Genomic DNA, 26,326 nt, shown 5'->3' with positions numbered 1-26,326 from the left:
CTTTCATACGCTTGTGCGTGCAATCAACTTTTTAGGCTTATGCATGATTTGAGTTATCACATCGCGATGAGCTGCATAATTAAACGCGAAAACGCGCGAGATAGAACGCGTGATTTATATCACGCACCGTCGTTTTGTACGGCCGCTAAATCTAGGCAAAAAATTAGCGGCATATTGAATGCGCGCGTACCGCTATGTGCGAATATTAATGATTTTTTAATATCAGTTTCGACCAACGAGACTCATTTGAAATTTAATATCGGACATTTTTTTAAATACGCGCGTATATAAATAGAAATATATAACTAGGGGCAATATATTTTTTAACGATATTTTTTTTCTCTGTTCTAATATAAATTTCTAATTGTAAGATATATATATATATATATATATATATATTTATCTACGTATATGTATATGTTTGCATAATTTTTACGCAACACACTGTTTGTTGAAGAGAGATCGTGATTTTGCTTTCTCTCGCAAGGTCGAATTATATAATAATGCATGTCATACCATATATATATAATAATCATTGCGTAATACATTCCTAATTATTATGATGAAAGCTCTATCGGTTTTTATATCTAATTATCTGTTCAATATTACGCCAAAACAATTAAAAATATATGTTAATGATGATGAGAACTCTTGCAATCTACATTTTTGCAAAATATAAAAGCGCATATATACCATATATATATATTTATATATACACATATACGTAATAAAGATTAGATTTATTACATCTAAATTTTTATGTAGACCTTAAATCACCAGGTGTATGTACGAATTTTTCGCATGCAATTATTATATTGTGCGGTCTGTTGGGAATAAGCGCGATTGCTATCATCAAGGTAAAGTTGTATGAGTTAAGTTTAGTTAAATTTAGTTATAGGTAGAACGATTGAACGCGTAGTCCGATTGAACTGAATCTGGTAGCATATAAATATTCAAATATTTCAATAAAATTACAAATTTGTTTATTCAACTTGTTTCTTTTGAATTATTTTACATTATTCAGTCTGCGTTTTAACAGCTACGTTTATTTGCACATAATCAATTTGCATACTTGATTCATAATAATTATCGATGATGCACTTAAGGAATTTCTAATAATAAATTGCTGAAAATTGCATTTTGCATAATTTTGTGGCTAGGTTTTACGTAAACAACTGGGATATTGTGAATTTAAAGAATCATTTTCCGATATTGCTTGATGAAAATAATACAGGCTCTAATAATAAAACTGAAAATGATGTTGCGAGGGTATTGTGTAAGAATAGATTTCATAAAGCGTATTTTGTGATATAAACAGATGCGTTTTAGATTATATATCTAGATAAACAATTTTCACATAGATGATTTTTCTCCCGTTTGAATATGGATCGCCTAAAATGTTAAAAACAGAAAAAACTTTTTAAATATTAAATCACACGTTTTTTATATACAAATCGAGGAAATTTTGATAAAAAAATCAAACATGTAATGTTTTATTTAAATTACTATTTTATGTAAATCGATGATATAAAACATTGAAATTAATAAAAATTCATGAATGAAAAAGATTCTGGAAAAGTCTTTTTATTACAAAATTATATTTTTTGAATTATTGTATTATATATATATATATATATATATATATATATATATATATATATATATATATATATATATAGGTATATATAATTATATAAATTAGCATAAAAATTGATAAACAAAATTTCTAGAAGTTAAATATTTTATACGCAGATTTTATGGCGAACATCAATAATATTAAGTGATGAAAGTCAACGATCGCGGCGACCTATCGTTGCGCTCGATTTGAAATGACGTTTCGCAGAATCTCGTGTACATCTCTCGACGCATCGCGTTTGCATTTTTAGTCTTGTTGAAATACGCATATTCATGCATCGTGAATCGAAGCAACTTTTCGACATTCCTCGCCGAACTTTTATCGGCATATTCGTGTGATATGGTGAACGTTTTACGGACATTTCTATTTTATTGGCTCACCGCATAAAAACGATCAGATATTCGACGACAATTTCTGTGTTTTTTGTTGCTTCACTCCTCTATCTCGCCTCGGTTCTCTAACTCTTTTTCTTCCTTCTTTTATTCCTTGCTTTCTCCTCCACGTCTTATTACGAACGAAATTTTCCAGTGAAAAACTCTCGAGGACATTCTAAAGAGGTCGCGTTTTGCTATCGAAACCAGCCGACACAAAACATGATCGTTATAGCGCAAAACGTTCTCCCGTCGTAAAACCGATTGCCCGTTACAGGAAACCCGGATAATTCGTATAATTATATCCGCGCGATTCGACCAAACGATTGAGGTTTATTTTGTCGATGTGCGGAAACACACTCATGTTTCCGTTTGAACTATACCACGAAGCCGCCGTACGCACAGCGGTTTGACGGTAACAGCATTTGACGCGCCACGTCGCTTTATTAAGTTTCGTGTTTTAAACGAACGACATCGGGGAATTACGCGCGCGATTTGTCTTTTCGTTCTCTGACCATCTGCATAAATTGGTTTGTGCCTCAATTTCGCTTTTGACATTAAATGCGGTTAACTTTTGATGAAATAATAGCGGTCGGAATTAAACAAGAAGTATTTATAACTCATCGATTATGAAATATAATTCAGTTTAATAAAAAGCAAAAATAAAACATTATTTAAAGATGAATTAGAAAAATAAGAATAGAATTTTTTATTATTTTTTAAATATTACAGTATTTTGAGAATTTAGTAATTTTATTTTTTAGTATGTCAATCATATAATTCATAGACACACAATTGTTTCTTTTGTAATTATATAAAACGTTAACTTTTCTTGTGGCCTTCTGTGATCCTTTATCACACATTTAGTAAAACACTTACGGATTTATTACTACTTGAAATAGATTTATAAAATCATCGCAATATACGGTCATCTCAATAAACGGGCCAAGAGTTGAATAACAAATTAAACAGAATAGGGTAAAATTGTAAATTGGCACAAACTGAAAATTGTTACAAGAGGAAAAGCCGACAAAGTGACGGACGGAGTATATGTATACGTCGCGAACGTCTTCGTCTTGTTGAAAGTTAACGAATGCAGAGTAGCGGCTCGTTAACGAACAGAGATTCTCTTCATCTTGCTAGCTTCGCACGGTAGGAAAGGAAATATCTCGTTCCATCTCGCCCCTTTCTTTGCCATTTTCTCTCTCTTTTTCTTTTTTTCTTCAAGCTCGTCGTTTGTCGCAGGCTTACAAAGCGCCTCATTAGTATAATTTTTTCGCCACGCTGCATCGACGTGAAAATTCGATTTACGCGTTATGTATGCTCTTAATTTTGATAATAAATTAATTATTTCTAAGGAAAGAATAATTTTTAAAACTGCGCTTCAGAATAAACGGAAAATTCTTAATAATTATATTAATTCGCAAAAACTCGGCAAAAACGTCAGAGAATTTGCTGACGTTAATTTATATTTCAACGTTAATAAGACTTGTGTAAAAAAGGCAGCGTATAGTTTCGCGCGCGCGAATATGTACCGGAGCGGAAATGCACAGCAAACTTTGTTCAACTTTCAGTAATTTACGCCAATTCAAATTGTACACACCCGCTTCGTTAGAAAAGTTGACATGGTCGAAATCTTGAAGCGCGAATTTTTGCAATGAATCTCGGTAATAAATCATCAGATACATGCACAAGCGCATCTTTATTTTTTCCTTTATTTTAGAAAATATATTATTCAAATAATATATATTAATTATAATCTTTCTTTAGAGTAGCACAATTTAAAAAAATATAGCGACATATATGTATGCAAAGAGCACAAATATTTCGCAAACTGCGTTATAACTCTTGTGCAAAATCCTGTTCACAATTCTAATCTAGTCGGAAAGTAAGAAAAATAACGCAACATGCGAGGCAAGAAAAATAACTGCACGACGTATCGTCCAGTCCGATTTCGATAACGTGCTACGAGAAAAATATCAACGATAGTGCTTGCGCAAGTCGTTCATCGGCTGGCCGACTATACTTCACTTGTCGAGTGATATTTTCATCGTATCTCGAGCGACAACTTATGTCGGAAGATTAATCACCGCAACGCCGAAAAGCGGTGGGTTCTTTCTAAAATATATAACTTTGCGAGAGAAAAGGAGAGAAATGGAGAGATCGCCGCCGTATGTGTGTATGGATATTACGAATCGTGCTTATTGCGCTCACAATTTAATCCCACCGCGTAGCAACAACCTCATGTGCGATAAGTCATCGCCTTGACAAGTAATATTTTTATATCGTTTCTGAAAGTGACGTTTTTCGAGGAAAGATTAATCGCTCACTGTCTAAAAGACGGAAAACTTTTCTTTTCTTCTCGCAGCGTTTGACACTTGATATTATATCGAAGAGGTGAATATCTTTGAAAGCTGGGAAATATGTACCACAGTGACAAAAGGCAAACTAGAGATTATAAAATTTATTTACCTTGTTAATGGCTGTTTGCTTAAGATCGCGCATTATCAACATTATCAGTCAACTTGATATTTTTATCGATCTTTAGAGTTATTTTTTTCTTCTTTGTAGAATAAAAATTATAATGTAAAAGTTTTTAATTATTTTTGCTTTCCAAATATATTATTCTTTTCTCATTGTAATATTCTAGAATGTATTAAAAGTTGCTTTGTTTTGTTTTTTTTTGTTACAGGGGCATCTTACAGCAGGGCAGGAAGAATTACGAAGAGGCGATTTTGAGTTATCAACGAGCCATTCATTTCCGGCCTTCGTTAGCTCGTAAGTTTTCTAATTACAGTCTTGTTTTCCAACTTTAAAAACCGCGTAGCGTCGTCGGCTTCGTTAGCCAAACCCTCCAACGACTCTATGTTCGTTCGAGCAACTTAATATTTGAGCACCATTAACGTTCATTTGATGGATTCGCTTTATTACCGCCGATCGATCGTTGAAGGACCCTCAACGTCATGAAAAAATATACCTCCATACGCGTCAGTAACATTATCACGAGAAATGAAGACGAACTGTCGTTACTCGATCCATTTTACTCGTTATATTTATCAATCCCTCCAACGCGCTCCATTTCCAGTCACTCGAGACGCTTATCCTCTAATTTTTCTCGTTTCGCTATCACATGCTTTTTACTATTTTTATGATCGGTGTAATAATCTTTATTACAGACATCTGTATTATCCTACTACTATTTCTCCTGTGTAGCTTGCTTCTTATATAGTAAGCCCTTTCGGGTCTACGTATACATCCGTACTTACGATTAGAAGCTGAGAGATCGGCTCGCGTCCTTAACGAGCCGCCTTTTACCCAAGAGACTCAATCTTTATGGCCTTAAACCTGAGGGCGAAACGAAGCGCGCGTCGAAAAGGACCGACAAGAAAAGGAATAAAGCAAGCTGAGGGAAAGAAAGACGAGCGGCTCGTTTGTTATACGTATATATCTTTCGGTATAGAAGAGTATATGTACGATCCGCGATTTACTTCAACCGACATGGGAGCGGTTCGTTACCGCGCGAGATAACTCGTCGCGTTACAATATCGATTTTATGGCTCCTTCACGTGCCATTCCGGATTCTCTCGGTCCCCAGATGTTTTTCCTCCGTAAAGGGTGATATCGCTGGTATATCCGCGCGGTTCGAACGACGGGCACATCTGCGGCGAGAAACGAAACGCAGAATGTAGATTAGATTTCGACGACTTGCGTTCGCGACAAGGTGTCCCGTAAATATCTGCATTAATTTTAATGACAGAATAACGTATATTGAGCGCAAAATTTGAATTTTAATATTTTATTTATAAGAAAAATTTCGACAAATGTGACACTCTAATATTAAACGTTGAATAATTTTTAATTATGATTAAATTTTGATTTGAACGTTCAAATATATTTTCACAAATCTGTTAGAATGAATAATTAAATATCTAATCACAGTCTGAAGAACTTAATTTATAGCACTGAAAATATTGATGTAATTTGGTATTTTTTATTCAGAAAGAAGAATTAATTTTGTATTGACAAAAATATATCTGAAATCTTGTATCCGGGTTACAACATCGTATGTATGCGCTATGTGACGGATTAATGATGTCACGTCCGATTTATCCAGACGTATATCGAGAGAAATATTAACATTGCAAAGAATAACGAACAAAAATATTTATACGCGATATATAAATTCCAACAGATGCGACGCTATCAAAGAGAGGTATGATTTTGTACAAATTTATATACGCGAACGATTTGCATGCGCAATGAGCTTCGGCAAATGCCGGGAAAACGAATGTTTACCGTATGCAGTGCGAAACAGTGGTGAATTTGTTACGCAATACCGTACACAATACCCACGTACGATGATTTACTTTGACCGATGTGGAATTGGTTCGTTACGAAACGATACTTCCGTACGGTACAATATCGATTTTATCGGTCCTCCACGGGCACATACCAAGTTTTCTGACCGAAACGTTTCCCGTCCGGAACGGAGTGAAACGATCCGTATAAGCGCGATCGAATTCGCAAAGCGTCTATATATTGCAGCCGGAAAGGAAAACGGAAGCAAACTCGAGGAAAGCGCGGTTACGCGGAAATCGTTCTTCTATATTAACATGTTTTATTTTTAAACCGAAAGGTTTTCTGCGAGAAACTACCATCTATCTAAATCTAAATAAAAGATATTTTGCCATAAAAGTTCCAGTTCCATTTATAGAAAAGTGAAAAGACAAATATATAATAATAATTTAAAAATTTACTTTTTAAAAGAAATATGATTTCTCCTTCTGTTTGTAATATTTCTAAAACGTTTAGAAGAAAGTGCTAGCTTATGTACATATAATTAATTAATATTTTTTATTTTCCGAAGATACTTTATAGATACCTTACAGATTTTTTTAGACCAATGATTATTATACGTGTTTATTTGACAATGACATCAGGTCTTATTTGCTTCGATTCAACACGTTTCACGTAGGCACGTAATTATCTCCAAGAGATTGATAGAGGCGAACGGATGGATTTATGTACGCATTGAATTAGCACGTTACCGATTGATCGCGGCCATCCTAGCCAAATATTAACGAGTTCTCCTAAATTGTTTGTCGCGCGCAGTACACTTTTGCGGATGAAAACGAAAGTTCCGACTGTGTTTGCAAAGTTATTTGTATATCGCCCGCATTTAACGGCCAGCATTGCGGTTTTCACTGACCAACCAAAAATGATCAATGCAAACAATCAATAAATGTTAATTGAATAACTAACAATATTATAATATTAACCAACTAGTAATATTGACATGTTCTCTCCTCCCCCCCCCCCTCTCTCTCTCTCTCTTTCTCTAATTCCGCTTTAACAATATTAGCAAGCGAATATTAATGCAATCTTGTCTTTGCTAGATGTATAATATAGACAGACATATGTACGGAACATGCACGTATAACACGAAGATGCCCCCATTTTGCGCGTTATACATCACGGGCATTCATCTCCCATCGATTTTGATAGCGAACTAATCGGTTAAAACTACCCTCTCGATATGAGTAATGGCCGATAAAAGTTGACAGTTCAAACAGGCTTAAAAGTTGCCGAGAAAGTTTACTAATGCATCAGCCCGACACTGTATTGTCGGATAAAAACGTAATGTAACATCTTAGACCGTAAGATTGGAATTTATTACAAAGCATATGCGAGCTTGTGAAAGCAGTCATAAAAAAATTAATGCCTGTTAACATAAACATGCTGATATAATATCTTACTTTGGTAGAAATAGAGTATACTCAATTGAAATTCTTCCTTGACAGAATAATCATAGTAAGATTGTGAAATATTTAAACTTTTGTGACTAATATACTTGGCATTTTTACTTGGAGAGGAGAAAAAGAACTACTAATATTTGAAACATATTAAAGATATACTTTTATATAAGATTTATCTTATAAACCAATACAATTATAAATAAATTAGCATTAATTTATATATTAAATAAAATTAATACAATGAATTAATGTTAAATATATTTAATAAAATTATTAAGAAAAAAAAAACATATATATATATATATATATAAGTTATTAGTTTTATTATTAAAAAATATAGCACATTACTACAATCTATTATTTTCTTTTCATAAATAGAAAAGAAAATAGCTAGAAAAGAAATATGGAAGAAAAGATATATAAGCTCTTTTGTGCGCAAGTATTATATATATATATATATATATAAGATTTTATTGAACGTTAAAATTTAATTAAACCGCAAGGAGCAATTAAATAAACATGTGGCTTAAATATATCGTGAGAAGTTAAACCGCGTTTATGGTTATGCATTGTTGCGCGCGAGGATGAGAATGGAAAGCGCGTTGTGCTGGAAATTTTTGACGATTATCGCGCGGGGAAACTAAAAAGCTTATTCGCGTATGAAACTTCTCTAGGGAAACGACCGTAATTGCATGTGCGCGTTAGAATGTTTAATTGTATAAGGTTGCCGGCTAACTTTGCCGTTGGGAATAAAAAGCTAGCAAAATTTTATTCAATTAATTAGGAGAATTATTGTTCGAAACATAAAATGATTTGCATAATATTAAATCCCGTTTCGTAATAATTATTGTTCCGTAATAATTATTATTTATTCTGTTGTGGGTTTCATACTTTGTAAAATAAAATAATAATTATAATAAAAAAAACGAAGATCAAATAATATGTAATACTGTCATTTCGTGAGGACTCATAAATAATTGTTTTGACTTTTCTTTCAGTAGTTCTATAATTTTTGATAGTTTAAAGGTTCAAACAAATAATTTCGACTGTTAAACTATAGAAAATGCCTCAGGACAAACCGATTGTCTCATTTTGTCCTACGAGATTTTTATTATCACTTCACAAAAACTTTTTAAATAATATATTTTGTTTGGGAAAGGCTTACCGTAATCTATTCTTATAAGATATTAGTATATTATATAATATATAATTTTATTTACACGTACTTATTTGTATTTTCGCATAATAATAAATTTCTTATTAGTATGATATTTTGATGGACAAGTTTCATGTTGCCTAGCATCGCTGCCACTTAAGAGCTATTTCTCAAAGTTAGTCGACGTTAAAGTCGACGTATTATCATCGATTAATCAACGGTTCAGCGAAAACAAAGAGAAAGAAGCGACGCGGTCTAGTTTTTTTTTTTTTTACCCGGGCGAACTTTATTCATTCGAAGTTCACTCGCTCGTCGTGGAAGTTCGACCGATAACTGAAACGCGGATACATCTCGCTTCTATACAGCGGGGCGCGAAAGTATATTAGCGAAGTTAAACTCGATCCCGACGACGACCGGAGCGGCCTGGAAGCGAAAGAGCACAAGGAATGTTTAAGAAGTTCTTTACTTAACATTCGTCCACGATGGCAGCGTCATGCAAAATACTTCGGAAACTTTGTCATTGAGGAATGTAAAACTTTGATAATGTCCACTCTATCTTAACGTTATCTAATTAACAACAAATGCTAATTTAATTCTCTTTTACTCCATATTAGTATTATCATTATGTTTTTTAAATTATTGTACGTAGATCAATGCAACAAGAGAAAAGAAACAAACAACATAACAAGATTGAAAGTTCCTGTTTTAAATTGTATTTATTTCAGGATACGCGTTGTACATCTTTTATGGCAGTTTCGAGTAACGAATAACGCGTGCCTCTTTTCGCCGAGATTTTACGAGCAACCCGGACTTAGTTTGCGTCCGCCAGCGCAAGTTCAGAATACAGGCTATCTATAATCCAACAAAACGGCCGCGCTCTCGTAAATCTCGCGGCAGTATCTCCGCTCATTTATAGTTGGTTCGTCCAACGAAAAGGATGAAACTGGAGCGATAAAAAAAAAGAGAGGGAGAAAGAGAAAGATAGAGATGCTCTCTGCGTTAATGGAGTTCGCCACGAGCAAACACGCCACGTGTGAAAGACTTCTCGCGAGAGCAAACTTCCGGGAAATGTCCGCTTGTCTACAACACGTGTGCAAAATGCTCGCTCGCGAAATACGGGCGACTCAATTAAGGCAGCCAAGTTCCCGAGAGAATCGCGGGGCAAAGACTTGCGTAGACAGAAGGCGGAGCAGCGGTGTTCGCAGTTAGACGTTTCTGCTTTACTTTCACAATTAACCCTCGGACGCGCGCGCGATACACTTCCCCGCAATGTTAAATGATACATCCGCTTCGGCTCTGCATCCGGGGTTTAACTTGTGGCTCGCTGATTTTAATTTAACGATACCGCATCTCCACTAGATAATGGATCAGTTTTCGCTAATCAGATTTAATAAGTTTAATTTGACAACGCGACGAGAATCTCCCTTAACCAAATGATTGATTAACAATCGCACGTTATTCAGTTTTAGTATAACAATATTAATATTCTACGATAATAAATCTTTTAAATAATTGATTAATTTTGATTAATTAAGTTTAACGATTTCAGGATAAAATATATTACGCGAATCTCATCGATGTAATCTCGTCAGGCTGTTATATAAATCGCGAGATAATGATCACTTCAATTAATATTAGTTATTGACTTCTGTAACATTTATTTGTGTTGTTACGTTTCATGTTACATTTCCTAATTATATTTATATAAAAGAGAGATAATAATAATAATTTTATAGTAGGAATATATTTTATGCAACTTGTCAAATCAAATTACGAATTATAATTGTTCTTTGCATTGTAGAAACAGTTACTAATTTGAGGACTAAATGCGACGAACGTGGTTAAATTTATTTACATAAATCAAAAAGCTTGCGTAATTTAAATGGATTTTACTTAATAAAAAGGCAAATATTAGTTAAATATCTATTTAGAGTGAACCAAAAAATCTCACATTTCATGCAATAGAGATGCGAATTTTAAAATTGTCGATAGAATTGGCGCTAAAAATGAGTAAATAAATATATATGTGTGTGTGTGTGTATTATATCTGTGATTATTGATCGTTAAAAGGAGAGGTTTTTTGATATAGACGATAATCGACAAATGTCGTATCAAAATACTCGTATTTCGCGAACGAAGCGCATCCAGAAATCGCGCGTTATTATCGCACTCTCAGAAAGGATTTCTGATAACGAGACAAAAAATATTCTTGACATATTTAATCGTATCACAACCTTATGCGGTATAAAAATAAAACAATTTTAAAATTAAATCAATAATACCTTTCCTTCTCTCTCGAATTAAATAAGATTGTCTTACTATCTTGAGACAAGAGTAACATATACAAATCTAAGCTTATATACTCTTGCATTTAGAATAACTTGATGTTAGCGCCACAATAGTCGGCGCGAAACCGATATGCGGTGGCGTTACTAGGCATTTTATTCTATATTTAAGAATTTTCCATTTAAGATTAAAATATTCCTTTTTCAATAATAAATATGATTGTCGCTATATCGATCCTATTTTATGATAGATTGAAGAGTAATAGCATTAGATCCGGAAATCTTTTCTGTGGGTGCGGAAGTTTCTACAATGACTGTCCTCGTATTCTACCGGGTAGGTTCACAAATAGGTAGACTGGTTATATAGGACAGTCTCTACTAGGCCATTATTTGCGTCCTCGAATCGACGGCAACCAGCAATCGAAAGCTTACACGTAACGATTCATTACAGGCGAAATATATGAACAGACCGAGCGCATCGGAAATACCCTGTAAGTAGGTTAACCGGACAGCTGCAATTTTAGTCGGAGTATTATTAGAAAAGCTTCCGGGACGATCGCGCCTTCGTCTATAAATCTCGTCTAATTTCAACGGATACATGCAGCAAGGTAGCACTCGCGGCGCAATCACTCACTTCGAAAGCCGTTTCTAGTTTTCCATTAGCCGCAAGATTCTTACCGCCGACACGAAAGCGGTTTTATCACTTCACCATATCGGATTTTTTTAAAATTGCGTTACTCTTTCAAACATCAAACTGATGAAAAATATAACAGAAAATTTTATAAAAAGTATCAATAATATTGAATGTCAAAATTCTGACGTTTAACTGACATAATGAAATAAGACACGTGTAATTTTATCGATCCTTTTTTTTACGATAAATATCGAAAATATCAACTTTTTTATTGCTATTGTATATACTTGCTGTATGATATAGATAATTTATATGCACTCTTTTCTTTCTCTTTTTCTTTGTCTCTGTTTAGTATACTTTTATATAATGCAGTTTATTAATGCATCTATTTTAATAATATTACATAGCTACATATATGCTCCGAATTATTTATTAGCACTTTCCAGATATTATCGTTACAAAATCATGTTTTTATAATAACTCGATGTTAAAGGCAATGATAAAATTAAAATGTTGGAATTAAAATTGCAGTTATATGTTCCGAAGTGTTTTTCATAATTTTTAGCTATTATCGTTATGAAAATATCACAGTCATATGAAAATTCAATGTCTTCTACTATATAAAAAAAAATTGATGTCAAAAACAATGACATATTAGAATCTTGGAGCTAAAATAGAATAAAGTTGATATGAGTTGATTTTGATGCATTATAACTTTCCGTAATATTCGACAGATATTCATTAATTATGTGTATGAAATAAATTTTTTATTAATATTTTACACAGCAATATACAGAAACTACATTTTGAAATCTCCTAGGTTCTAGAATGACGGATTCTTCCGAACCTACGTCTTTACCAGAGCTATAATTGCTTGCGATCATTCACGGTAGAAACGCGATCTTGTTAGTATCATGGCAGGACGAGAAGGTAGAGATTACCGGGCTCTCAGAAACAGAGTTTCCGTATCGCGCGCGGTTAAGTGTCGTCTCGGAGTTCGAATTGCGAGAAATTAGCTGGATCGATTGTATGAGCACTTAACACGATTGATTCCCTTGAATACGACAATTCGTGTAAAGGTCTTATCCCCTTTCGCAGCCGCGTCCTCATCCCTTCTATCCTCGACAGGATCATTCAAACACGTATACGTAAAGTTTACTGTATATTGTATAGACATGTGCCAGCGCGCGTGTTGTGTGTGTATATCTTCTCTATTCGAAACGTTTCTCGAGAAAAGCACAACAAGGTAGTAATCAGAATAATATGTACATCTGATTAGGCCCTATTAATTGGATAGTTATACAAGAAGCAATCAAATCTGTTGCTATACAATTGCCATCATTTTAGAATAATATCTACTCGTCTTTACATTTATTTTATACAACTAATATAATAAAATTCAAATAATATAATTAATATAAAGTTTATTTTATTTTATTTTATTTTATTTTCAGAAGAAAGTTAACGAGGCGTTTCGATTTATATATATTAAAAAGCTTTTTAAAGACAGTAATATATATATTTAATCGATTTTTTTATTATTATCCTTTTCTATAACGACGTGTAAAAAATAACGCATGAAGGTACGAAGGCATTAGAAGAAGAATAAATTGAATTATATTTTCCAATAGTTAAAAGTTGATACAATTTAGGATAGATATTGGTTAAAAGTGCGTTTAGTTAATATTCAAATTGTTTTAATGTTTTGATCAGTCAAGCTTATACAGTTATTACCGATAAATACAGTGAAAACGGTGAACTCGCGCGTTTGAATATTTTTCACGTATGTGCTGTTATTGGTTTTGTAATTGCTTTTAGCGCAAGTGGCACGGCGGGCGGAGATTGGCGCAGGCTCTATCAGAGTACGTAACGCGAATCGAATAAACTATTGAATTCGAGCGTATTAATTAATTTTCATATTTGACGTCAACGCGCTGTATGGCGATTGTCAGAAATTACATATTTTTCCATCTCACTAATCGGCGAATTGTAATTACATTTTCAGAAAAGCTGGATGGACCAGCGCTTTTCATAGACGTGTGTCGCGATAATCTATATTAAACACGCAAATTAATTGTTTCATTCGAATTTAATCATTTACTTAATTAATATCATGCGGCGGTCGGAGCGGTTTGAAATTCGCAGATTGTTTAAAGCGATCCCGCAGAGTACAACTTTGTCGTAACAGCAAGAGGACAAATAAATTATACGCGAAAAACGAAAACAGAGAATCGATTGTAAAAATTTGCAATTCTGATACACACAAAATTATGTCACAAAAGGAAGAAAACAATTTTCCAATATAGGAAGAATAATGCAATTTTTATAAACATCTAATAGTCTATATGTTTAAGTATTAATGTAATTGCTGATCCGTTTTATTAACATTCAAAATTACTTAACCGGAAAACTGTCGATGATTTCATTCACGGGGCGAAACACCATCCTTCTTAAATCGATTTCCAGCATCCAGCGTGTACAGAGAATGCATGCGCGATTTTGTACGCGTATGCACGTCCGTCTACGAATCGTCCGCAGGGCGTATTCGAGTACACGCTTACCCACGCACTCGCGCCCCTTTGTCATTGCCGATCGATAAGGGTCGCTCTCACGTTTGCACATTTGCACCCGTCGCATTTGCAACTTCCGCACACCCACACACCCATATATATATATATATATATATATATATATATATATATACAGACGCGCGGACACATCTATATACGCATGTCAGACTGGAAATACGTACTGCAAGGTGCGAAGCGCAGTCTGCGGCAGCCCTATCCACAAATTGGTGGCCGATCGAGCCACTAATTACTCGGATCGAACGTGTTTTAAAAGCTGCTCGGTTACGATCGATTTACGGGACCGCCCGAGACGGAAAGAAAGCCGGTTTATATCAGGTTCTCCTCTCGCAATTCTGCACAGATCATCGCCGTCTGCTCTATTCGTCTGATCGGCCGTTTCGGCACGGCGGTCACGCGTGCGATTTGGACCGCGCGAATAAACGACGTTATATATGTTATATATCGGGTTAAAATTTTGATACGAAAAGAACGAGAGAAACTGGCCATATTATTTTTGACAGTTGAATATTTTTGGAATATAATAACGGTTTGGATATTTTTGCAAAGTATTTGATATATTAAATATATCATTAGTGCTTTTTTTATGTTCATATTCTGTGCCCAATCTTGAATTAATTTTGAATCTGTAGTACAAAGAATTGATCGTAAATTATACTTTTTTTTTTCTCCTACATTTAGATCTCGCCAATAAATAAAGATTTTTTAATATTTTTAGATCAAGCGAGAATCTTGAAATACTTTTAAAAGAATATATGATATGTATATATGATGTTATCTACAATTTGATTAATTTTAGAGACCGAAAATTTCGCTCAAACTCATGTTACGGGATTACTTCGTAACATTTCTAGTAGATAAGCCAAGACATGTGCAGACGCGCAAGTAGATAAGCCACCGCTGGTGGTCGGACCGGAACGAGACGAGGTTTCAGACGGTGGGAAGAGTTCAAATAGCAGCCATTGGCTCGTTGCAATTTAATTGTCCGCTAACGATCAGCTTGCTCGGAAAGTTCCGGTCTGGAAAAGCAGTGGCAAAGGGTGGAAACAGTGTGTACGTGCCGCAAAAGGGGCGGCCTAATAATATATGCGTTAATGAGAAGTATATTTTCTCGTCTACGTCTCTCTCTCTCTCTCTCTCTCTCTCTCTCTCTCTCTCCTTCTGTCTATCTTTTCTTCTCTTTCTTTCCCTCTCTATGCAGCTGTAAAGAGCATTTCCGGCAACGAGTCACAGTCAGATGCGTGCGAAATTACATTACCATGCCGCGCACTAAATTGTCCCGTAATCTTGAAACTAACGTTTCAACGGTCAACAGCTTGCACCGCCAGCTAGCACTTAACGGCCATATTTAATAACTAACGGAGGGACTCGGTCCGAGTCACTCCGCGAAAGTTTGTCTCGACGCTTTGTCGCCGTTGTTGCAAGACGATTCAGTGTATTCTCAGGAACGCTTACAGTGCAATGCTAAAATTATAATCTTCTTCAAAAGAACAATAAAAATTGAAAGATATTGAAAAATCGTACGATTGACGAAATACCGATATGCACGAAATATCATTATTATTTTATCATGGATGTTTCGCATTATGATTTTTAGCCATGAATCATGAAAAACAATTAAAAACTCCCGTATAGGTCATCACGCGCGATTCGACGTAGCGTCGAATTGAAACGCTTTGCTTTCACATTCGCCGATGCAATTAATTTTTCTCGCCGGCGCATAAATCGAGCCGCGACTTGTATGAATAACATCGGCCGCCGATGCGCCGGGCGGGTCCGCTTTTGTCTCGCAAGATCAACGACGTTATATCCGCGCGGCCGAACATATCCCGCGCCCGCAACGAATTATCGTGAAAAACCAGCGCGTGTCGAGGGCGATAAATCGAAGGGGGGTCGGTCGCGTACCATCGATCTTCGTCAGAACGACGCGCGGTGCCCATACAACGAGGGAAAAGCGGACGGGCGTGCCAGGAGTCGGTCAGGTTAACCAGAAAATTGCAAGGCACACACAAAACTCGACTGCACAATGGAATCTTAATTCCGCGAGAGCAGTGGAGTTGAATTCATTTCGGCCTTACTCCCCCTACCTCTACGTCTTCGCTCGCCCTCGTCATTTCCCTCCCTCTTTCTTTCTCGTCTCTCGCGCGTCTTATTCTCTCTCCTTCCGTAATTAGGAAGCAAACAGAGCGGCGGTCTTGCCAAGTTGGCGGAGTCGGAGATGAAACAGCAGTTTCCGTCCTTCCCCATCCTTCTTCCGTCTGCGCCATAGCACCCCACGGGAGTCTACGGTCCCCTTTTCCTCCATTGCCCGCTCGTTCTCTTTCCACAGCTATACGCCGTGTACCGACTCTCCATCCCAAACCAGCCGTCACATTTTCCGGTGTGTGTCGACGGGCCACCTGACTCTCCTCTTCGACTCGGCGCGATTATGTGGAGAGAGCAGGCCGCAAAAGGCGGACAGTATAATTCACTGCCAAACGCAGACCGCCGCTACCGCGCGTTATTTCGTCTTCTTTTCCTCGTCTTCTGTTCTTTTTACGACGCGCCGCGATATCCCTCCGGGAATAAAAGACAGAGAAAGGGGGCGAAGAGAAGGATATCGGCAAATCCGATACCGAGAGATGGAGAGTAAGTTCGTCTTACGTCGTCGTCATTTCGCGATCCTTTAGTTCTTTTTTACGATGTAATTATCTCGCGCGTGTCGATTGCCGTCACTTTTCAAACGCTTGGATATCTTCGTAGCGATCGAAATGTCGGGAATTTATAGCGACATCGGTTAATGATCCGATGTCGTGCTATCGAGTTATGGATCCACACTGTTTTCATGCGTACATTGCGATAACGAAGGTTCTCCGTGTAAGAAATGAATTCTTGTAGCTATATAATTTTAAATTGTTTCAAATCTTAATAATGAAATTAAATTGCAATCTAATAGAAAGATATTTTGTTAGTTTAGTTTTATTTATCTCTAATTGATTTTTTTTTTTTTTTTTTTTTTTTGCTAGTTTCTTTTCTTTCTAACTTTATGATTATTTCGCTCTATTATAAGGACAATTGTGAGATCTGAAGAATGGCCAGCTTTGCTTGGAACAGTATCTACCGGCATTAGAACGCATTGTTGTTGAGATATATGCAATGAAAGCTACTACGCTATCGCGAGGGTTAAACATCGACGCGTTTAAGAGAGATGTACACGCGTGCGCTCGTGTCGCGTACACATTTATCCCGATTCGAGAATACAGGAAGGTCGGCTCATTCTAATTCCATAGAGTATCCCCCGGAGAAGGGCGAGGAAAATGGATTACGCTCGACTCCGATGCCATAGCTGGTTCTTTATTCAAAATAATACGAGGCACATAGTTATCGCTATTGTTCCCAAAGTGCGAGATGCGCAAGATCCAGGAAGTTGCTATTTTGATACGCCCAATATGCAATTTTTTTTTAATTGAAGAGAGCGCGCAGAAGATGAGAGAAGTGATATCTTTCTGTCTGTATCTCTCTCTCTTTCTCTCTCTCTCGTTTTACAAATCGCGAACAGCGCGATAATTTTGATACGATAATTGCATATCGTTAAAAGTCGACGCGATCGCGCACTCGCGAGGAGATCGAAATTTATCTCGCAACAAAGAAAGAAGTAAGAACGCGCGAGCGTGTTCGAGAGATAAATGGTAACAGGTGGTATTCGAGTGTGCCGCGTAATAAGTTTTCGCGTGGGCTAAATGCGAACTTATACCGTCCGGTTTTTACGGCCCGCCATTTTTCATTGCCCCGCTTTTCCTCTTTTTCAGCAATTGCCAAAGTCTCGAAATAAAATGCGACGACGCGAATTACTGCTTTCTCGCACAGACTGCATCGACGTTTTCGTTAAACTACATATATTTCTTTATTTTATATTGCATTCCATATATTTATGTTTCTCCCCATATTCTTTTTTTGTCTCTCTAGAGATTTGCAACAGAATTATATAATAACCAACTTTCGATAAAAAAATGCTCCCGTTGTAATAAAATTATTTCTAACAGTTTTATTAACATAGAATATAATTTGTCCGATTGCACAGGATTTTTATCATTTAACCTTTTTGAGAAAACCGCAATAAGAAACGTTTAAATGTGGAGATGAAATCTGTTTAAAAACTTGAGGCTGACTCTTATTTCAGGCTGAGAGTTCCCCATACTCCGTAATCTTCCTTATCGTCCTTGCGGTTTGCGAGAGATCATGGCAATTTTACTTGAGCGACAAAGCGCTTATTCCAATTTAGGGCCTAGAAAAGTTAGTCCCCTCTCTCCGTGGAAGGACTTTTTTAATTAAAGTCAGAAATAAAGGTGTCGAGAAAACGAAATGCTACATCTAAAGTTTCCGCCAGGTCAGGATTTGCTCCAACGTAATCTTTTCGGCTTATGAAATTTTTCTCCATAATTGAATCAAACGTCGCTCGCCCAACTTTACGTTATTCGCTTTCGTATATATTTCACACAAGTATATACAATATTTTATTAGCGTACATTATCCTGGATTGTCTAATTTGAAAACGTTATTTAATTATTTTACAAAGCTTAAAAAAGAATTCGTGAAAAACGAGAGTTTTCTTTTTTAGAAAAAAGAATTTTTTTTTCTAGAAAACACATTACGGAAAAAACAAATATTTAAATATACATATATAATAAATAATTTAGGTTACATTTCAAAATGCACAAGAGATTGTGCAGACAACGAGAAAAAAATATTATAAGATACATTGCTAAGTCTGGGATTAAATTCTTTGGGCGAAAATCAGCGATTTAACTTTCTCTTTCTCTCCTTTTAAATACATTACGATGCTCATAGTCCTTATCATTTATCTTTGCAGAAGCTTACGTAAATCTGGGAGCCGCGCTGATTTCGATCGGTCGCGGCACGGAGGCGGCTGCGGTTTTGCGCACCGGTGCATCCTTGGACGGCTCCGGTCTGAAGGACAAAAGGGCTCACGAGGCGGCCAAGGTGCAGGCTCTCCTTCAATTGGGCGCACTGTATGCCGATCAGGGTAGATTACAAAGAGCCCTGGCAGCGTACAAGGAAGCCCTACAGTCCCTGCCGGATCACTATCCACCTCAGGTTAGTAGTTCACCGCTTCCTCTTCATTACGTCACTAAGGCGGAATAACTTGATGCGCGAGCGAGAGAATTATGAATACTTAGGGCACGTATAGTTATTGAGTGCCTGCCTTCGAGGCCACGTCTTCGTTTGACTTCGAGCGATTTTATGCAGTTTTTCTTCCTCTCCGTTTCCTCTTCCTGTCCTTTCTCTTGCTTCCTCTCTCTCCATTTCTATCTCTACCTTTCCGAAAATTAGGTATAATAATATCCATATCGACACAGCACGTATCGATTTATATCGGTACAACTCTTGTATGCGCTAACATAATTTGATTACACCATAACTTTGCGCTAGAATTTAATTACACCTATATCCGATGTCAATGAGCGGAATTGAATTTGGTATAGAGAAACTTGATAAAATTATCGATCAAGATTGACAGAAGAATAAGAGATTTTGAAATACGAATCTATTTTATCTTTTGACAAGAAATATTATCGTACAAATACTCTGGCTCGCAGACGCGACAGTTAACTGCAAAAACGATTGCCATGAATCGTTCTGTCTCTCTTGATCGATTGCACTCGGTCGATTAACAAACCGAGGACGCGGTAAACCACTTCGAGCGATACATCGAGAGCGGTCCGTAAGAAAGTAATCAACTCGAAACAGATTTCTGATGTTTTCGTCGGCCGACCCTTCGATTACTAATTGCTTTCCAAGATTATTGCTGCCTCCGGTTCATCCGAGGCAATTCAACGTTCTCCACTCAATCATCGTCTGCACCACGTAAAGCGATATACTCTTTGGTTCGCTTGTTCTTTCGTTTAGCATGACGATCAGAAAGAAAGGAGTAAAGTGCATTTTCATGCTGTGGAGCACTTTACGTAAACTGCGTTACAATAGAACAGCTAGAAATCCATTCCATTTAATTGTTATTTAATTGTTATGTTTTAACTTTATATATGGTAAAAATTAAAACTAAAATTTAACAGCAATTGAAAATCAATACCAGAAAATTGAATTGAAAGCAATATGACATAAAGAGAGTATTGTTTTAAATAAAACATTCTATAAAGAGTGGGAAAGAGAAAATGTTTACACATTCAACATACATTTTAAAGAAAAAAAAGATACGGAAGGAGAGACTATATTGGTTCGTGACGATGACATTTCTGAAAGCATCGATATTTCCGAACCACCGAGTACATGAACAGTATCGTATTCTCGGTAACCATTCTCGCTTTTCCGGGTCTCTCCTCTCCCCTTGAAAAATCAGGAAAATGCTCCTCGCGATCCATTCACTCGCCGCCTTTCTCTTCCTTTCTCCATCTTTTTTTCCTTTCTTTTTCTCTTCTCGCCACTGTTCCCGATGCAACCCCCGACCATCCGCATCGCAACGACGCACAGGGCGAACTTCCCGCGAATTTCTTCCGCGTAGGGTAGTTTTACCCCCGCCGTCATCCGACTTTCCTCTTTTTCTTTCTTTTCTGTTTTCACAATCCACGTCCAACTTTTTGAACGTAGTGCAAGCGAAGCGACAACATTGGATTGCGCGACCAGCTCCTCTCGCGCCCAGTATCGACGCCGAAGCGAGAAGTTTGCATTTTTACGAGACATACTCCGTACCCCTCTCCCCCACCGGCGTCCCATCTGAACCGGCCGACAGACCGACCGATCGACCATCCCCCCGTTTCCTTTCTTTTTCCGTCTTCTCTTCGCTTTACATACTACAGCCGCGTTTTGTTCGGCGCATCGCCGTGGAATTCCTACGCGACAATTTATTCGAAAAGTATTTTTCGCCTTTCCGTGGTTCTCGCGCTGCAGGTACGCGTATATATGTGCCTATATACATCTGAACATATATGCGTATATGTGCGAAAGCAGCGAAGACGCTGCAGATGCGCCAAGAAACTACGAGAGCTCGGACGTACGAGGTTCCACGATTTTTCCACGAATATACGCCGACAACATGGCGTGCCATGAACCTCATTATGCGTCGAGATAAAGTTGTCTACGTGTCTTCGCCCCCCAGCGTGGTAAACGCAGAACTTTATTTTTGCCTTTATTAACTATTATGAATAACGCGGTTTTTTTTTTTTTTTTTAAGTGAATTATACAATAGAGAAATTAATAAATAGAATTTTTTTTTAATCCGATAAAAAAATTAATTCTTTTAATAAGTAAACATATTATATACTTTAATAAATATATAATAAATATATATAACAGAGAAATATATATTCTATATAAATGAAATTTACTATATTCCTGTTTTTATATATTAATTGAAGAATGTATTCTTTACTTTATGTGTGTATATTGAACATATATTTTTAGAACAGACAGCGTATTTATATTTTAAACTTTTTATATGCATAATTTTTGGATATTTTCCAGCACTTTTTAGACTGCATAAATTGAAACTGAGCGATTGAACCGCTATTTAAAAAATGGCTCGAAATAATAACGGTTTCAGTTGTCGCGTTACCAACGCGATTTGACATGAAAGCAATGTTTGCCGATCGTGAGTGACGTAACAGTTGCCACGTCAAAGTACGAATTCTATGCACGTGTCAAATGCAAAACGCGTTTATAGTTATTGACGTGAACGCGAATGAATGAGTTGCGCGCATACATACCCGCGGCAAAATTTAGAAGAAAATACATGAACCCCGCGATTAAAAGGCGTTCAAGTTAAATAAAGCTTTTATCCTATATAAAAATGTCATAATGTCATTGAATAATGCGCTTTAAGAACGTGACCGCGAAACGAGAAATGGGACTGAGAGAAATGGTTCTATCCCAGCGCGCGAAATTAGATGCGTTCATCCCGATATTTCACTTTATTCACTCGACATAATTTCCCATTCGAGTCTCATGATTGGCAATCGCGATAAAACAAAAAGACGAGGAGAATCGCCAGCATTGGCACGTTTCCACGCCAAACTTTTCCCCGCCATGCAGTTATTCGCGCCGTCGCGTCTCACGTTCACCTAATTGATTAAACCTCTTTTCCATCTCTCTTACTCTTCATCTCTCTTTCTCGCCAGGCGACAGAGAATCCGAAATATTTGATATTACACAAATTGAAATTCTTCTCTTTAAAACTTTTTGCATTCCGTCCCCATCGACAGCTACACGGTTTTATTCGATTATCGGACGTAAGTCGTTTCCCCCTTCCCGGCGCGCTCTCACTTCCGGAATGGAAGTCGAAGAGAGACGGTCCGAGAGAAAATCGTTATGAAAACATACCACAAGTCGTTTATCCCACCAAAGTTTCGAGTGCACCGTCGCGTTTCGGATATATGCACGTAAAGAGGTATTTCGCAAAGGCCCTCCTGAGAAGTCGTATATTTACAAAAGTTTCAAGAACATATAATTCGCTTGAAACGAAAAAAAATTATTATGGCACGAATAGCAAATACGATTATTTCACATTAATTTAGTGTGTTAATAATGATTATAATTTTTCGAAATATTCCTTCTTTAGCTGAAACATCTCGCAACTAAACTGAATTGCAGAAGAAAAGGTTCGTCAAGATCGAATCCACAATCCTGTTATTTTTGAAAAGCGGGTTTCCTTAATACGACACGTCACATTTAGGATATCTCCAGAGACCCGAAAGAGCAGGAAAGCGTATCTTAAAAATTCCCAAGTCAGACCCTCCATCAACGAGAATAGCCAGTCGATACGGTAATAGCTGTCAAACCGCATTTCGGGTACCTCAAATCGAAGAGCCACCAATACCATTGCCATCCCACGGGGACACGAAAATGGCCGGCAAATCGTAACTTTAAATTGGCCGTCCGAGTGATATCGGGTGGTTCAGGCGGAATGACATCGACCGTGAGAAGAGAGATCTTTCGCCGAAACGAAACGATTCTGCCGTTTTTCCATCCCGAGTTATTGCTTCTCCGCGATTTTCGGGAACTTTGCCGGCATCGCGCTCGCATCGAGTTATAATATCCCCGACTGAGTACTTCGATGAACTTTCAGCGGCTTCTAGCCACCGATAGGACCTCGGTGGGACTTCCTGCCGAAACCTTCTCTTAGTCGAGAAGTGCCTGCGGGAATTAGATAGCGAAACTTCCAAAGCATCCTCAGGTCATAAGTCGATGGAATATTTCATCATTTAATAAAAGAGCCGCCGCACGCGCCAAATTATCGTCGTTCCTCAAATTTCGTCAGGACTATAAGAATATTTCTCTTCGTATATTATGAAAGAGATAGGAAGAGCAAATTTTGTGCTTAATAAACACGTTACACGATATAATATAATTTCTATTTTATTATACATATATATATATATATATATATATATATATATATAACGGCTTATGAAAATAATTATTATGCACTTTATATCGTAACAGATTTTATGATAAAGCAAGTCATAGAATCAAATGCTTACAAACGAGAGAGATTATTATATTTATATAATGTACATTTTTATAATCGTGATTATAATTATTTTCACAATGAGTTGAGCAACGGCAAGTAACAAACGGAGGTTTCATCCCAAATTATGATGATAAAAACGCGAACAGCCGGCAGGTATTGTTCTTTTGTCTTCTTTGCAAATAGCCTTGACGTAGCATAATTCATTATTATAGCTTTACTTGAGACCACATTAATTAGTACTTAGCAATTAGCCGGTGCTGGTAATACGTTACTGTTAAGTCCGCGCTATTTATCATTCTCGTTCTATTCGAGAAATTAAAATCATCTTCATGCTGAGCGAAAAAAAATGTCAAAAAGTAAGAAATGAAACGATGGCAAAAAATGTATTCCTTTTGAAACATTATATCAATATATTATATGTATCCATTAAACGCATTATACCTAAACTCGGATTAAATTAGACGTTAAATTCATATATTTCGAAAAAACGTAATTAATACTTTTAATCGGAAAATATGTATATATATATTTCTCAATAATTATGCTATTCAAAAAAACATTTATTCACGTATCGTCTTTTATCACGCTCAGTGATATTGCAATTTGTTTTGAAAAAATGTAAATATCATGACAATTTTACGATATTTCTATCGGGAAATAAATGAAATTATATCACGATATAATTTCGATTCTTAGATACTTTATAGAATTTCAATATGTTTTGGAAGAAGGAAGGACGGGTTAATTTATTTACCGCACCGTTAAATTTCTTACATGTATCGTTTTATTCAGACGCTTCCGATATTTATTCGTTGCTAAAAATATGTTAGCTCTGATGGGGATAAAACGGGATATGTGTCATATTTATTTATTTCCAAACACGGGATTGATTTCATCGATGGAAGCGCGGAATCCTGTCGCAACTTTTCCATCGCGGTTTTAGTCTCGATCGAATCCCCTTCCATCCGGTTCCGGTCCCCTTTTACGAAACATCAATTATGACCGACAAACTTTGCGACTTCGCATTCATTCCCGCGGAATAAGTAGCGGGACGGAAAGTTTCGGAGGAAAATCGCCGGTACCGGCTGGCTGGCTGGACTGTCGTGGCGCATATAACGAAAAATTGATAACCAGAAACTTTTTTCCTTGTCGAACCATTTAGCTCTGTCGATACGACCGCATGTCGGAGAAGGGACAAAGTATTTAATATCAATTCAATTATTTAGTAATCATAATTTATGGTTAATCGCACACAAAATTTTTTGAAACGTTATGGACTTCTGCAAATATAAACGACAATTTAAATAAATTATTCTAATATAAATTGAAATTGTGAAAATTTGACACGGATTTTATATATGAATTTATATGCCGTAACTTTATATAAATTTTTTATACACATAACATATGTACTCGCTTGAAAAATTTTAAATAAAATTTATTTTTACAAAATAATTCTAGATAATATAACATTAATATAAATATAAGATTGCAAAATTACGTTAGAAAAATTTAAAAAATCACTGCGTTAAATAACTGATATTTTTGTATTCTCTTCTACCAAACGCGGTTTTGTTAAAAATGTGGCGATTAATCGAACCGTGATCATCGAATTTGTCAATGAATTAGCAATCGAACAGTTAAATCAACCGAACGATTAATTATATTTTAATAATTTAGCAATGCCGGACCTCGTTCCAAACCGATTCATTATCAGTCAAACCTTTCGTCGTCTCTGTGCTTTGAACAGTATTTTCATATAAAATGTATTATCGTATGATTTCTGTCAGATACAGTAGTTCGTTTAATTCGCAAACAACTGTATATTATACCTAAATATCTTACGTAAACGTTCTTTACAGTTTCAACGACGTATTTTATTAAGTCACGATTGCTTTATTTAATTACAGAAATTTTGCATTAAATATATTTTTTAAGCTTTATCAGACAGCTTTTTATTTTTCTTATTTTATTAAAATTTTTTATTTGATTATTTTCTAGTTTTCCTTGTTTATTTATATGTCACTGTAAGATATGTTCGTTAACTGCGATCGAAGTTCCGGTAATGATAATGAATTAAAACAATTTTCAAGCTCGTAACAGATTTAATTCACGAGTCGACGAAATTTAGTTATAACAACTGTTATTACGAGATCTTAATACATAACTAATGCTTTCGTAGATATTTTTATTAAAACAAAAAACTTCTACTTAAATTATTAGAAAATGTATTGGTGCGCGTGTGTGTGTGAGTGTATATTAGCAATCAAATTAGCGAAAAAATTTCTTTTAAACATGATTGAAGTATAACTGGCGTAAATTCTAACATATCAGAGTTTAGCACGCATGATTTAAATTTTATTGCCATTGTGCCGCGAAGTACAATATGTCTGCGCTCAGGATAATAGTGTCGCGATAA

At 36.1% G+C, this 26,326-nt stretch overlaps 1 protein-coding gene across 2 annotated transcripts in view; it reads left to right on the top strand.

The window, feature by feature from the left end:
* Positions 1-26,326, top strand: part of Tmtc2 (Transmembrane O-mannosyltransferase targeting cadherins 2) — a 202,017-nt gene that overhangs the window by 158,430 nt on the left and 17,261 nt on the right. For both annotated transcript variants that reach the window (XM_070303804.1, XM_070303805.1), the window contains exons 6-7: positions 4,700-4,785; positions 19,276-19,520. In XM_070303804.1, the coding sequence (XP_070159905.1) occupies positions 4,700-4,785; positions 19,276-19,520 (331 nt within the window). The remainder of the gene's footprint in view (positions 1-4,699; positions 4,786-19,275; positions 19,521-26,326) is intronic.

This window comes from Polyergus mexicanus, unplaced genomic scaffold (assembly GCF_030449975.1).
Source record: "Polyergus mexicanus isolate NDT 795.1 unplaced genomic scaffold, iyPolMexi1.0 SCAF_11, whole genome shotgun sequence".
NCBI lineage: Eukaryota > Metazoa > Arthropoda > Insecta > Hymenoptera > Formicidae > Polyergus > Polyergus mexicanus.
This window is presented reverse-complemented; position numbering and strand designations above follow the sequence as displayed.